The sequence below is a fragment of the Microcaecilia unicolor genome, chromosome 3, assembly GCF_901765095.1.
Source record: "Microcaecilia unicolor chromosome 3, aMicUni1.1, whole genome shotgun sequence".
Lineage (NCBI taxonomy): Eukaryota > Metazoa > Chordata > Amphibia > Gymnophiona > Siphonopidae > Microcaecilia > Microcaecilia unicolor.
This window is the reverse complement of record NC_044033.1, coordinates 65476282-65490280: the sequence shown is the minus strand read 5'-3', so window position 1 is coordinate 65490280 and position 13999 is coordinate 65476282. Positions and strand designations below refer to the sequence as shown.

Sequence of the window (13999 nt, the reverse complement as noted above, 5' to 3'; positions counted from 1 at the left end):
ATTAAGAACTGGTTGAAAGATAGGAAGCAGAGAGTAGGATTGCGTGGCCAGTATTCTCAGTGGAGGAGGGTAGTTAGTGGGGTCCCGCAGGGGTCTGTGCTGGGTCCGTTGCTTTTTAATGTATTTATAAATGACCTAGAGATGGGAATAACTAGTGAGGTAATTAAATTCGCCGATGACACAAAATTATTCAGGGTCGTCAAGTCGCAGGAGGAATGTGAACGATTACAGGAGGACCTTGCGAGACTGGGAGAATGGGCGTGCAAGTGGCAGATGAAGTTCAATGTTGACAAGTGCAAAGTGATGCATGTGGGTAAGAGGAACCCGAATTATAGCTACGTCTTGCAAGGTTCCGCGTTAGGAGTTACGGATCAAGAAAGGGATCTGGGTGTCGTCGTCGATGATACGCTGAAACCTTCTGCTCAGTGTGCTGCTGCGGCTAGGAAAGCGAATAGAATGTTGGGTGTTATTAGGAAGGGTATGGAGTCCAGGTGTGCGGATGTTATAATGCCGTTGTATCGCTCCATGGTGCGACCGCACCTGGAGTATTGTGTTCAGTACTGGTCTCCGTATCTCAAAAAAGATATAGTAGAATTGGAAAAGGTACAGCGAAGGGCGACGAAAATGATAGTGGGGATGGGACGACTTTCCTATGAAGAGAGGCTGAGAAGGCTAGGGCTTTTCAGCTTGGAGAAGAGACGGCTGAGGGGAGATATGATAGAAGTGTATAAAATAATGAGTGGAATGGATCGGGTGGATGTGAAGCGACTGTTCACGCTATCCAAAAATACTAGGACTAGAGGGCATGAGTTGAAGCTACAGTGTGGTAAATTTAAAACGAATCGGAGAAAATTTTTCTTCACCCAACGTGTAATTAGACTCTGGAATTCATTGCCGGAGAACGTGGTACGGGCGGTTAGCTTGACGGAGTTTAAAAAGGGGTTAGATAGATTCCTAAAGGACAAGTCCATAGACCGCTATTAAATGGACTGGAAAAATTCCTCATTTTTAGGTATAACTTGTCTGGAATGTTTTTACGTTTGGGGAGCGTGCCAGGTGCCCTTGACCTGGATTGGCCACTGTCGGTGACAGGATGCTGGGCTAGATGGACCTTTGGTCTTTCCCAGTATGGCACTACTTATGTACTTATGTACTTATATATTTACAATGTACCACTGCATTCCACAAAACAAGAAAGAGCAAGTTCCCACATACCATCTTTTTCTTTTGACGTAAGCACAGGGAAAAAAAGATGTTAAATGCTTCCAGTTTCAACCTAAATGTTTTTTTTTTTGTTTGTTTTTAAATTGTACTTATAAACAGTAAATCTGATGGCTAAGTACCTGATTCTCATAACATGATGTCCGTTTTGGTGGCCCTTTACTAGGTGAAAACATCCCTGCACGTCACGAACACAGGGGGGGAGTGCCTATAACCAGCCCCTCCATATGACGCAATGATTTGAAGTGTAGAACAAATGAGTATTCTAACCGATGAAACCTATACTTCCTCTGTGTACATTCGTATGTTGCACAAGCCAGCATGTTTGAAAATATACGTGAGATTAAAAAAAAATACTACCAATAAAGTACGACAACGAGGATGCAGCAGCTCACAGGTTTGCTTGCTTTTTTCTTCAGTGTACTAGATGACGGCTGCGCGAGGAAGAGGAAACAAAGAGTAATCAGATTGGCTTCAACGTTTTGACGTCATCCCGGCTCCTCTTTTCTTCAACCTCCTTGGTTATGGCTGCCTTGCAGAGGTGTGTGACGGCTCCAGTGGGCAGACATACCGCCTCAGTTATCTTCCTGCATGGCTCAGGTGCATTGCTGCATGTGTTAACGCGCCTTTCTGCTTCATTTTGTCTTCTCTCTCTCTCGTGTGAACCCTTTCCCCTCATGCACAGGAGTGTAACTGCCTGTATGGTTGTGGAACAGATTTCTCCTTGTGTTGCAGCTAGTCGGGAAATGGGGTTGCCTAATGTGTGGGCCTGTATAGCTGTGTTTGCCAAATGAAATATCTGTTAATCTTTGAACAAAACCCAGTCACATCTTTTTTAAGTCCACGGAAGCGCTAACTTGGTCGACAGCAAGAAGTGTGTTTTTCATCAGTAATATTTTCTTCGCTTTGATTTAGGTGGAGGATTTTTGACAGCTGGAGTAAATGCCTAACTATCTGCAGGCGCTGGTGCCTCTTGTCATTAAACCTCCTTGTACATCTCGGGGATGTAAAAGTGTTGCTGTCCCCGTGCAAACTTTTATGCCTAACAAATTTTTAATACGCCTAAGTTCCTCAGTATTAGTAATGGCCAGCAATCAAATCTGTAAATCCCATTTGTAATCCACTACAACCAAGCATAGGGCATTCTTAACTAATATTACACTGTAACCAAAAGGTTTGTAGTTGTCTCCAGGCATTGGAGTCAACTTTTCAAAAACGTATTTGGGTGCTAAACCCAATGAAAATGAGCTCTCCCTGGACAAAAAGGAGTTTATTCACGGTTTGAAGTGCTCAGGCACCCATGTGTATTGCAGCATATTTAAAATCTTCATAGGAGCATGGGGGTGTTTCTTCAGTTAGGGGTGAAAAAATAAAGTGACAGGTGGCTGCAAAGTGGTCTATAGCCATGATAAAATTAAGTATCTCCATAGGGTAGGGAACTGCAAGCAAAGGCTTGTGTAAAAAGCACTTTAAGGCATGTGCCTGTTGTTGTTTTTTTTTTTTTTAATTTAGCATTTTGTGTAAATGTCCCACACATTTGTTGTAGTGTTTTCTTATTCAATTTCTGAAGGTTCAGGGAATTAAATCATTGGTCAAATAATTTAGGGGTCCTTTTATTAAGCCGCGTAAGTGTGTATGTGCGCCCAACGCACGCCAAAATGGAGTTACTGCCCAACTACTGCATAGCTCTTGCGGTAATTTCATTTTTGGCGTGCGTTGGATACTCGCATCTGAAAAATATTTTTTATTTTCAGGTGCGCTCCAAGTGGCATTTGGCACGCGTAGTTCATTATCGCCCGGTTACCACGTGAGTCTTTACCGCTAGGCCAATGGCTGGCGGTAAGGTCTCAGACCCATAATGGACTCGAGGCAATTTTAATTTTACCACACGTCCATTTTCTGCAAAAATTTTAAAAAAGGCCTTTTTCATAGGCGCGCTGAAAAATGGGCGCATGCCCAAAAACCGTGCCTACACTACCGCAAGCCATTTTTCAGTGTGCCTTTGTAAACGGACCCCTAAGTTATTTCAGAACTGTGCAAAAACCAAAATAGTGTGGCTGTCCAGTTAGTTCACTTGTATGCATAGACATAAAATCCAATAGAAAAAGCAGTAGTTGATTTGTTTTTCTTGGGCTAGCAAACCTTGGAGAGGGAATAGAATTTGGATTTAGCTCATTCCTTTTTCAGTCCTAGCTCAAAGTGAGTTATGTTCAATTACAGTAGTTATTTTCCTGGCCCTTGGGGCTTACAATCAAAGGGTTCCTTTTATAAAGCCACGCTAGCTATTTTGGTGTGGCAAGTGCAACAAAGCCTATAAGAATTGAATGGAGTTTGTTGCATTTGCTGCGCCAGAATTGCTAGCATGGCTTTGTAAAAGGAGCCCAAAGTTTGTACCTGAGACAGTGGAGGGTTTAGTGACTTCTTCAAGATTAAGAGGAGGCCTGGTTCTCGGCCTGCTGCTCAAACCAGAAGGCTACCCCTCCTGTATATCCCTGTGCTCTGCTGCGTATTTTTGAGTTAATATGGGAAATTGGTGTGTGCCAGAACAGGTGTGTGTACATATGTCTAACATTATATGATATATTTTACTTTTAATATATTTTGAACATGTTCAAGCTTTTCTAATTGTTATGTAAGCCACATTGAACCTCAGTTTTACTTGGGCTAATGCGGGATATAAATGTCATAAATAAATATAAATATAATACACACAGATTGAAATTACCTCAGGAAATCAAAGTGGAAATAGGCATATACACTTTATTGTGAAAAATTTCACCAGTACCTGAACTGGAGAAAGTATATGGCTAAAAAGTCCCTTTTACTTTTTAAAAAATAAAAAAAAGGACAGGAATAAATGAAGTATACAAACACAAGCAAAATTCACTTTGAAACTGTGTGTGGGATTTTCAGAGACCACAAACACAATCGTTAAAAAAACTAGGAAGGAAAAAGCCTCAGAAACATTCAAATTGCTCAGTGGGTCCAAATGTGTACAGCTAAAGCACAATCATTGGCATAAAAATCCTTCCCAAAACAAATTGTCAATCATCAAACAAGTCAAAATTTCCAATATTTAGTTCCAACCCCCCCCCCCCCCCCCCCCTTAACTTGATATGGAGTCAGTTGTTACTCCTATAATAGGGTCTTGCTGTAACTTCAATCATGGCCAGCATTTCGCAGTATATATCCCTGCCTACTGCTGTTTTTGGGAAATTAGCTAGACCATTAGTGATGGGGAGGTGATGTTTGATCCGCTTTTGGAAATCATATATGCATATACCACTTCAGGCACAGGCAGCTCCTTGTGACTCTGGGCAAGTCACTTAACCCTCCATTGCCCCAGGTACAAATAAGTACCTGTATACAATATGTAATCCGCATTGAGCCTGCCATGAGTGGGAAAGCGCAGGGTACAAATGTAACAAAAATAAATGTGCAAATCTCAACTAGGCAGATAACATAGAGGGGCATAATTGAACTAGGCGCCCAAGTTTTCCTGAGGGCGTCCTCGCAGGACATCCCTGCGAAAAGCCGGGGAAACCCGTATTATCGAAACAAGATGGGCGTCCATCTTTCGTTTCGATAATATGGTCGGGGACGCCCAAATCTCAACATTTAGGTTGACCTTAGAGATGGTCGACATAAATGTTGAGATGGTCGACCTTAGAGATGGTCGTCCCCGGTTTTTGGCAATAATGCAAACCAAGGACGCCCATCTCAAAAATGACCAAATTCAACTCATTTTGTCGTGGGAGGAGCCAGCATTCGTAGTGCATTGGTCCCCCTGACATGCCAGGACACCAACTGGACACTGCACTAGGGGGCACTGCAGTGGACTAACTGCACGGAAAAAGCCCTTCCCTTACCGATTCCTTAGCGATTCGGAAAGGAACGAGCATGCATGAAGGAAATTGCATGCAAATGAGCTGCTCACTGTTAGCCCATTTGCACACAATTTCCTTCCTAAGGAGGGGAAGCCAGTGTAGAGCAGCCAAGTGTTATGCGTGGCTGCTCTGCGCATGCCAAAGACGGCTTCATACATGCAGACAAGCTGCATGTATAATAGCCGTCTACAACCTTAAAAAAACAGAAGTCCAGGTGAAAACGTCCAAGTGCTCGTCAGGGACATCTTTTTTTTTTGTTTGTTTGAGTATGGGTGAAGGACGTCCAAGTGTTGGGCGCCTTCGCTATGCCTCCGTCCTATGACGGGCAGTTGAGGATGTCCAAAATGTGGATGTTTCTGTGAGAAGGACGTCCATGCATTTGCTATGCTTCCGACACCCCCTTGTGATTTTGGATCACAAGTAGCAGCAGTGGGATTTGAACCGGCCACTTTTGGATTGCAAGACCAGTGCTCTAACCACTAGGCCACTCCTGTCCCTTGAAATTTGGCCATCCCTGTGGGGTGGGGGGGGGCAGTTTAGGACGTCCACGCCTTCGTTATGCCTCTGCTGACACAAACACACCTCCCCCACCCCAGGGACCTACATACTAATGCGATGGACCTGAGTATGATATTTGAGGCTGGCTAAAAGTGTTTTTAAAGTTGTTTTTTTCAGGGTGGGAGGGGGTTAGTCACCACTGGGGGAGTCAGAGGAGGTCATCCCCGATTCTCTGGTGGTCATCTGGTCAGTTCGGGCAACTTTTTGAGTCTTTGTCGTAAGAAAAAATGGACCAAGTAAAGTCGGCCAAATGCTCATCAGGGACGCCCTTCTTCTTTCCATTATCGCTCGAGGACGCCCATCTGTTAGGCACACCCCAGTCCCGCCTTCGCTACGCCTCCGACATGTCCCCTGGAACTTTGGTCGTCCCCGCGACAGGAAGCAGTCGGGGGACGCCCAAAATCGGCTTTCGATTATGCCAATTTGGCCGACCCTGAGAGAAGGACGCCCATCTCCCGACTTGTGTCGAAAGATGGGTACCCTTCTCTTTCGAAAATAAGCCTGATAGTGACCAAAGGATTTGGCGAGAGGATTTGGGTGTGGGTCTTTATAGAATCGTGTGCAGCCAGTTCCACGTGCAAATGCAAAGTAGAGCCAATTAACATCAATAATTAACAACTCATTTATTTATTTATTTATGTACAAATCTCAGGATAGTGCCCAAATTTGGGCACCATTTATTGCATCTGGAAGGTAAATGTTATTGTAAGAATAACTTAGTTTTATGAGTAAAAGTTCCTCCTTCATTACAACACAGATCTGTTTTCTTCCACATTTAGACTCGAAAAAGTAAATTTGTAACTTGAGCAATTTAAGATGTATTTTTTCTCAAATTTGTGATGGATCCCCACAGCAATGGAAACTCCAAATCTTCCATTTATCCATAGACCGTGGCAGCTGTACATGCTTCTCAACATTACCATGCAAACATTCTTCAGTTGTTTTCAAGAGATCAGTGGAGTGTGAGTGACCTTCAGCCTCCATGCTTTCATAGTCTCGGGGATCTCTGTGGAAAATATCAGTAGCGATGCCAGTTACGGCCAGATTGTAATGTGTGATTTAGAGGTATCTGGGTATGGAAAACCTAACGGGGACTAGTTATTTTTTTAAGGGCTGCCAGGTAGCATTCACATGATACTAACTTACGGGCTGACTTTCCAAGCTTTTTGGTAGTGACCTAGAGAGGAGACTGTCTGTAATCCCTTGACAGTTGTCTTGCATTTTTATTAGTAATTGTTTTTTGTTTTCTGACAAACACTTCTTCTTCTGTAATGCTCAGCACGTTATTCTAAAACACAGGATCATTGTGGATTTTGGCCTTTTCATTTGCAGCTCAAGGTGAGTTACATTTAAATACAGTCAGTATATCCCTGTCCCTGGAAGGCTCACGGTCTGTTTGTATCTGGGGCAGTGGAGGGGTTAAGTGACTTGCCCAGAGTCACGAGGAGCCGCAGTGGGATTTGAATTAGGCTTCTCTGGTTTTCAGCCCACTGCTCTAACTATTAGGCTACTCCTCGGCTCAATTGTGCCAAGTTTACTCCAAAAGCTGTTTTACGTGGGGTGTGTCCTTGGCAAATAACATGTAAGGAAGAAGGTTTCTTGGTTACGGAGGAAAATAAACTAAATTGTAGATACTGCATGGTGGTCTTCACTATTTAAATTTAAAATGCTTCTGTGTTTTTCAGGTGATACTGGACAAGGACTAAGGGAGTGGATCAAACACATTTTGAAACAGGATTTGGTTTTCCAGCACATTAAAGTTGTTTATCCCACAGCACCTGCTAGGTACTGTATCATGTTAAATTATAAATGTTCTCTTTTCGGATGATCCAGACACTGAACATATGTCATACATGCAGAACATCTGGTGCATCGATGTTTTGCTCTGCACTGCTGAATTTAAAAGTAGCAGTCCTGCATACTGTGAGCTGAACATTTTCAGCCGGTTTAAAAGCACTGTGACTGCTGTTGTGAGTCAGTGCTACAGTGTGGTAGTCAAAAATGAGTTTGTAAATGTGATGAAAAATAAGATCTAAATACTTTAGATCTTATTTTTTCATGCTTCATTTAGCACACAGCTGCCAGGATCTCATTAAGCCACTAAATTGGACTCTTTCTGAAATGGTCTTGACAATTATTCATGTGAAGAAAATGATGATTGTTACAGGAATGAGCTCAGGAATAATTTGGACTGATCTTAAAACACAGAGGGTCATTTACTAATAGCATTTATTAATGTTATCTGTCACAGGGCCTGTTGGATATAATGGGCCTGTGAAAGTGTGTGTATGAGATAACTGTTAGTAAGCAACCCCTAAACCAGTGATTTTTTTTCAACCTTTTTCATGTCACACTGACAAGGCACACCATCAGTTTTTGCATTAACGCAAGCATACATGGAATAGCACATCCAGTCCAAACAACAGCGGACTGAAGAATGACACTGGTTCTGCCCTCCCTCAAGCTCCCCCAAAGTTCTTACTTTTGGTGTGAGCTCATTTATTAGTATCTAAATAGCAAAGTAATAACATTTTCTGTGTTGATCACTAATATTATTACTAAGGAGGAAAAGATCTCTGAGGTCCTGAGCTAAATCTCCACAGATTGCTCCTGTATGGACTAACTTCTTTTTCATGGGTCAGAAACTTAGTTCTACTTTACATTAATTTTAATTCCATTCTAATAATTTGTATCCATTTTTAAATTATTATCAATTGAAATGATTGATTTTTTTATTTATTTTTATTTTTTTTAATCATTTATTTATAATTTTTCATTTTACAAGGGTCACTTGCAAACAGTAATACAGAGATGACTGTACATTAATACAATATTAGAAGAAAACAATCTCAAGTAGATAAATGAATTATATACAATCTTTCTCTTTCTTAGACCACAAAATAAATAGGGAGAGTGAAACAAGACAAGGAGATCAATTAAACAACAGTAAACCAAGAAAACGTGGTATTAACCTGATTATCCCCAGTTATTATTTATCTGAATCATTATTCCACATTGATCATCTGGTTGGCCTCCTCAAACCCAAAACGGTGTAGTCAATTACTTTCGTTGGAAACATACTTATTGTCCAATATTAGTGGAAACAATGCACCTGATTTCATTTTTTCCCCTTTTAAAACCAGAAATTATTTAACAATACAAACACTTGAATCTGTGATCCAATTCCCACTGATTAAAGTAATCCCAGTTTCACAGGCTTCACTCCTTTTGAATTAATATACTAAGAGGAATCATTTCAGAGGAAAAAAAAAACTTTAGGAGTCATACCCGGAACTCTGGGAAAACAACAATCTCAATATTAATCATCTGTAACAGTGAAATGATTGATTTTTAATGTAGGTTAAAATGATTTATTTTGTAGAAAATCAGTTCTTCAGTTACTGGAAGAACTCATTGAGTAAGCCACATTACGATGTACAGTACAGCTCAGCTCTGAAATTGAAAATTCAGCAAATGGACCACACTTAGCTATGCAGCTTATCCTCCCCAAAAAACTAGGTATTGCAGCTTGTGTGATAACACTTGTCCTAACATTCATAAATAACACTGAGCTCTGTGGCTCTACATAAAACATAACTTTGCAGTCAAATCTCATAGAATAACAAGAAATCGTGAACATCACGTAGTATAGCTCAAACAGCACTTAGCTTTACAGCTCAATGGGGTGAGAAAACTGAGGTGGCAGCCCTACACCCTGGTCTGGCATCTCTTCCCCTCCTCCTCTCCTGGATCTGGTTTCTCTTCTCCCAGCCCCTCATCTGCTTGCCGTGTGATCCAAAGACTACAGTGGGTCATGGCAAAGACAGCACTGAATGCTGCCTTTCTGGCTGGCAGAGCCTTTCCTCTGCTGTGTCCCACCCACAAGAAGTCGTATCAGAACGGTACAACATGGCAGAAGCCATTTTACTATGGGCCCTGTTTTTAGAGCGTGCTGAAAATTAACGTGTGCTAATCGTGTAGACACCTATAGGAATATTATTAGCATCTACATGGTTAGCGCGTACTTTTGAACAGCATCCACGCCTGATGTAAATTTTTGACCTGTGCAGCTGCTCCTCAACTTTTTTTTTTTTGTTTGTTTGGATTGTTCTCATTTTATCAGTCTCCTTTTTGAAAGTTAAATGCTAACGTATTGGATTTTCTGTGTGTACTTACTCCAGACATATCAAATCTGATTGTATTATGATCACTGTTATGAAGTGGACCCAGCACCATTATCTCCTGCACCAGATCATGTGCTCTGTTAAGGACTAGATCTAGAATTGTTCCTCCTCTTGTTGGTTCCTGAACCAGCTGCTCAATAAAGCAGTCCTTGATTTCACCAAGGAATTTTACCTCCCTAGCATACCCTGATGTTACTTTTACCTAGTCAATATTGGGGTAATTGAAACCACAAAAAATATACCTTTCTACCTTGTATACAATGTGTTTGCAAGCAACTATGGCATCCCCTGGGCGAAAAAATTTAACAATCACACAAACAAAAGCAAAAACGTGGAGAAAAAAAGACATCAGATATTACAGAAACACCTCTTTGTCAAAGGAAAAGCCTTTTGTACAATGAGGGAACCATATCAGTCATATGTCTTAAAAAAAAACTCCACAAAACTATTTTGCCACTGGCTTAACCATGTGCTCTACAAACACTTGTAAATGAGACCTAAATAACACAATTTATAAGGCTTGGAGAGAGTACTTATCTTGGCTGAAGAATTTTCCAACTTTGTATTATGAACCCAGCCTCGCGTACACTGTACTCCACACTTCTATAAAGTCCCGACAGGGTCGCCCTGTTTCGCTACAATATAGCTGCTTCAGGGGAATATTTCCATATGTAAGAATAGTCCAAGCTCTTAGCGTCTCGCCGTCTCCACTTTGCTCTGGTTCAAAAAATGGCGGACCACCCATTATTATTGTGTTCCCCGGTTTGTTAGTCTCTGTAATTTCTGGTAACATTTGTACATCTGTCTGTTCATCCTGGTCAGATGAATGGTAGTAGTATACACTTCTATTGCTATCCTTTTCCCCTTTACACATGTAATGTATATCCATAGGGATTCCAAGATGTGTTTCGTGTCCTGCAGAATTTTAGTTTATTCGATTCAAGGTTCTCCTTAATATATAATGCTACCCCTCCACCAGTTCGATCTACCCTATCAATTTAGATATAAAATGTACCCTGGTATGACTGGTTATCCTCCTTTAACTAGGTCTCAGAGATTCTACTACTACTATTTAGCATTTCTATAGCACTACAAGGCGTACACAGCGCTGCACAAACATAGAGCTCAAAGAGCTTACAATCTAATATATCTATCTTTTCATTTAGTATAATATATTGTAACTCTCCCACCTTATTATATTATTATACTACTCTGGAGGATCTGGATTTCAGCTTTCAACCTAAGGGCCAAAATTGGCTTCCAGAGCCTCTCTTCCACATTTTCCTATGTCACTGGTACCCACATGTATAAAGACAGCAGACTCTTCCCCAGCACTGTCTAAAATTTTATCTAGGTGCCGTGTGAGATCCGCCACCTTCACACCAGGTAGGTGTGAAGGTGTCCTCATGTCCACCAGCCACTCAGCTATCTACATGCTACAACAGCAGTTTTAACCCTTCCCTCCTGGGCAGAAGCCCCTGGAGATACATCCTTGTTGCAAGAGGATGTTTCATACCCTGGAGGGCAGGTCATGGCTACAGGATCACTTCCTGCCTCTCCACAGTGATGCTGTCTCTTCAGGAGACCTTTCTGCTCCATGGCAACACAGAGGTTGCCAGACTGGAGGTGGGACTTCTCTTCTGTGTTCCTGTAGACCTCCTCTTTAAATCTCTCTGTCTGCCTCGGCTCCTCCAAGTCTGCAATTCTAACCTCCAGAGATCAGACCTGTTCCCTGAGGGCTAGGAGCGCTTTGCACCGAGAACAGAATTTGGCAGTTGTGATTTAATGCTAAAAAATGCCAAGGTCATGCTTTGAGCTACAAAACTCTGAGGGAGCGGTACAGTTTAGGAGGCGAAGTACTTCTCTATGTGAAAGAGGAGCAAGACTTGAGGATGAATGTATATGGTGATCTTAAGGTGACCAAACAGATAGAAAAAGTGACAAGAAAAGCCAGGAGTGCTTAGTTGCATAGGGAGAGGAATGGGCAGCAGGAAACAGGAGGTGATATTGCCTTTATGTAAGACTTCATTTAGAGTACTTTGTACAATTCTAGGGACCGCACCTTCAAAAAGATATAAATAGGATGGATTCGGTCCAGAGGGGAGCTACTAAAATGGTCAGTAGTGACAAAGTATATGGGTTCAGATTTGAAGTTCTCAATATTCATACTTTGGAAGAATGGTTCAAGAGGGGAGATATGACTGAGACATTTAAGGGGGAAGTTATCAAGTTACGCTATTTGCCCCTTAATGCAACTTGAAGGGCCCTAACACTGCTTGACTTAATTTACCACAGCAATATTTATGTCGCCACAGGTTACATATTAATGAGGTGCAAAACATGAAAATTCATGTAAAGCAGCTCATTACTATGTAAAAACCATAACACAACTTGCGGTGATAGACCACAAGTTTTGTTATTCATTTATTTATTTATTTGTTGCATTGTATCCCACATTTTCCCACCTATTTGCAGGCTCAATGTGGCTTACAATGTTCCGTCATGGCATTTGCCATTCCAGAGTTATGGACAGGAAATAACAATTAAGAACCTCAGACAAAAGCTGGGGTTATTTTACCATGCCAGGAGCATCAACGCTATGCCTGTTGGAGTCCAAAGGGGCTGTGGTGCAAATTTTACCCCCCTTCTGATGAAGCCTCCCACATTGATCCGGCCCATCAGGAAATGTGTGGAAACTTGACTCCCTAGTGGTAGAGACTACTGCTGGGGGTGCCATTTTGACAGGTAGCACCAAAAGTGCAGGAGTAACCGGGGATCACTTCTGCCCAGAGACCAATGGACTACCAGGGTACACAGTTGTAGGGGTGGAATGGAGGAGGGACTGGCTTTTTTTTGTTTGTTCCACACTCCAATAAACCTTATTAAATGCTTTACTTACTTGCAATACACATGTTCTAAAGAATAGTGAGATGGAAATGATGATGGTGGTGGGTGGGGGTTGTACAAATTGGATTCAAGTGTAATTTTGTTCTAGTTCAGTGTTTTCCCCAACATTGTCCCTTCTGTGTTCTGCAGTGAAAAGGGAGTTTGATAAAAAATAAAAAAAAAAGTACCTGGCCTGAATTTTTTCCTTGACAAATGGGAACTGCATATGGTATATTGCATTCAAGCCCCTGTTCCTGATAAGCACCATTAGCTGAAACGGTGATAAAAAACAGATGCACTTAAGTAATGCCTGCTACAGTTTGGCACCGACATACAAACAAAGATATGCTTACTTTTATTGGTTGAAATGTAAATACCAGAGTTCTGTGCTGATGTAGACCAGCTGATTTTTTTAATGTTTAAATATATTTTATTTATTCTGTATGTCTGTGTATTTTTAATTTCTCTTTATAATAAAAGGCATTAAGAAATAAACATTCATGCCATCAGCCAAAACACTCCCCCACCCTGCCCATTCTTATCCCTCTTGTAAGCATTTGAGAATTTTGCATTTGATTCCCTAAATTTAACATATATATTTGTAAAGGAGTGGTAGAAATAATGTGAAAAACAGTTTAATGCTTGCAAAAGTTCAAGGCTTGGTTTCAGATTCCTGGCTTGTAAGTGAAAGAAGAGTTTTTGCTGTCAAATGATGTGCATGATTTGCTCTTGTGTGTGTTTAGGAAGCATCTCTATTTTGATGGCATTTTTGTCTTCTCTATTAAGTTTATGATGAGAGTAAGCAAAATCTTGTGCCAGAACTAAGCACCTGGCCCTCAGTAGCAATTTGGTGGTTTCTAATTGTTCTGATATGTTAAAAGGTTATCTGCATACGACCATTAAAGGTTTCCTAGTAAGATAATCTTATACCACTAAAGATTCTGGATCTGATATGCAAAAAAAAAAAAAAAAGGCTGAGCTGCTAAATTTGTGCCCTGGGTTTAGCCAGATATCAATTGAAAATTTCATCTTTATTTAGGAGCTTAAAAGTTAATGCTTATAAATTTAGGCCTATTATTGGAGCAAAGCACAAACAGAGACCTTCAAAGAACAACTAACAAACTAGGGGGCCCTGTTTACTAAGCTGCCTTATAGGCGCGTTAGCATTTTTAACTTGCGTTAACCGTGCAGGCGCCTACAATATCTCTATAGGCGCCTACACAGTTAGCACATGTGCTAATTGTAGACGCATTAAAAACGCTA

The 13999-nt window shown here is 41.3% G+C and overlaps 1 protein-coding gene across 2 annotated transcripts in view; it reads left to right on the top strand.

Moving 5' to 3' along the window:
* Window positions 1-1743: 1743 nt before the first annotated feature.
* The window catches only part of LYPLAL1 (lysophospholipase like 1), a 55854-nt gene continuing 43598 nt past the window's right edge, over window positions 1744-13999 (top strand). For both annotated transcript variants that reach the window (XM_030196021.1, XM_030196020.1), the window contains exons 1-2: window positions 1744-1821; window positions 7352-7451. In XM_030196021.1, coding sequence (XP_030051881.1) covers window positions 1746-1821; window positions 7352-7451 — 176 coding nt within the window. In that variant the 5' untranslated portion in view covers window positions 1744-1745. The remainder of the gene's footprint in view (window positions 1822-7351; window positions 7452-13999) is intronic.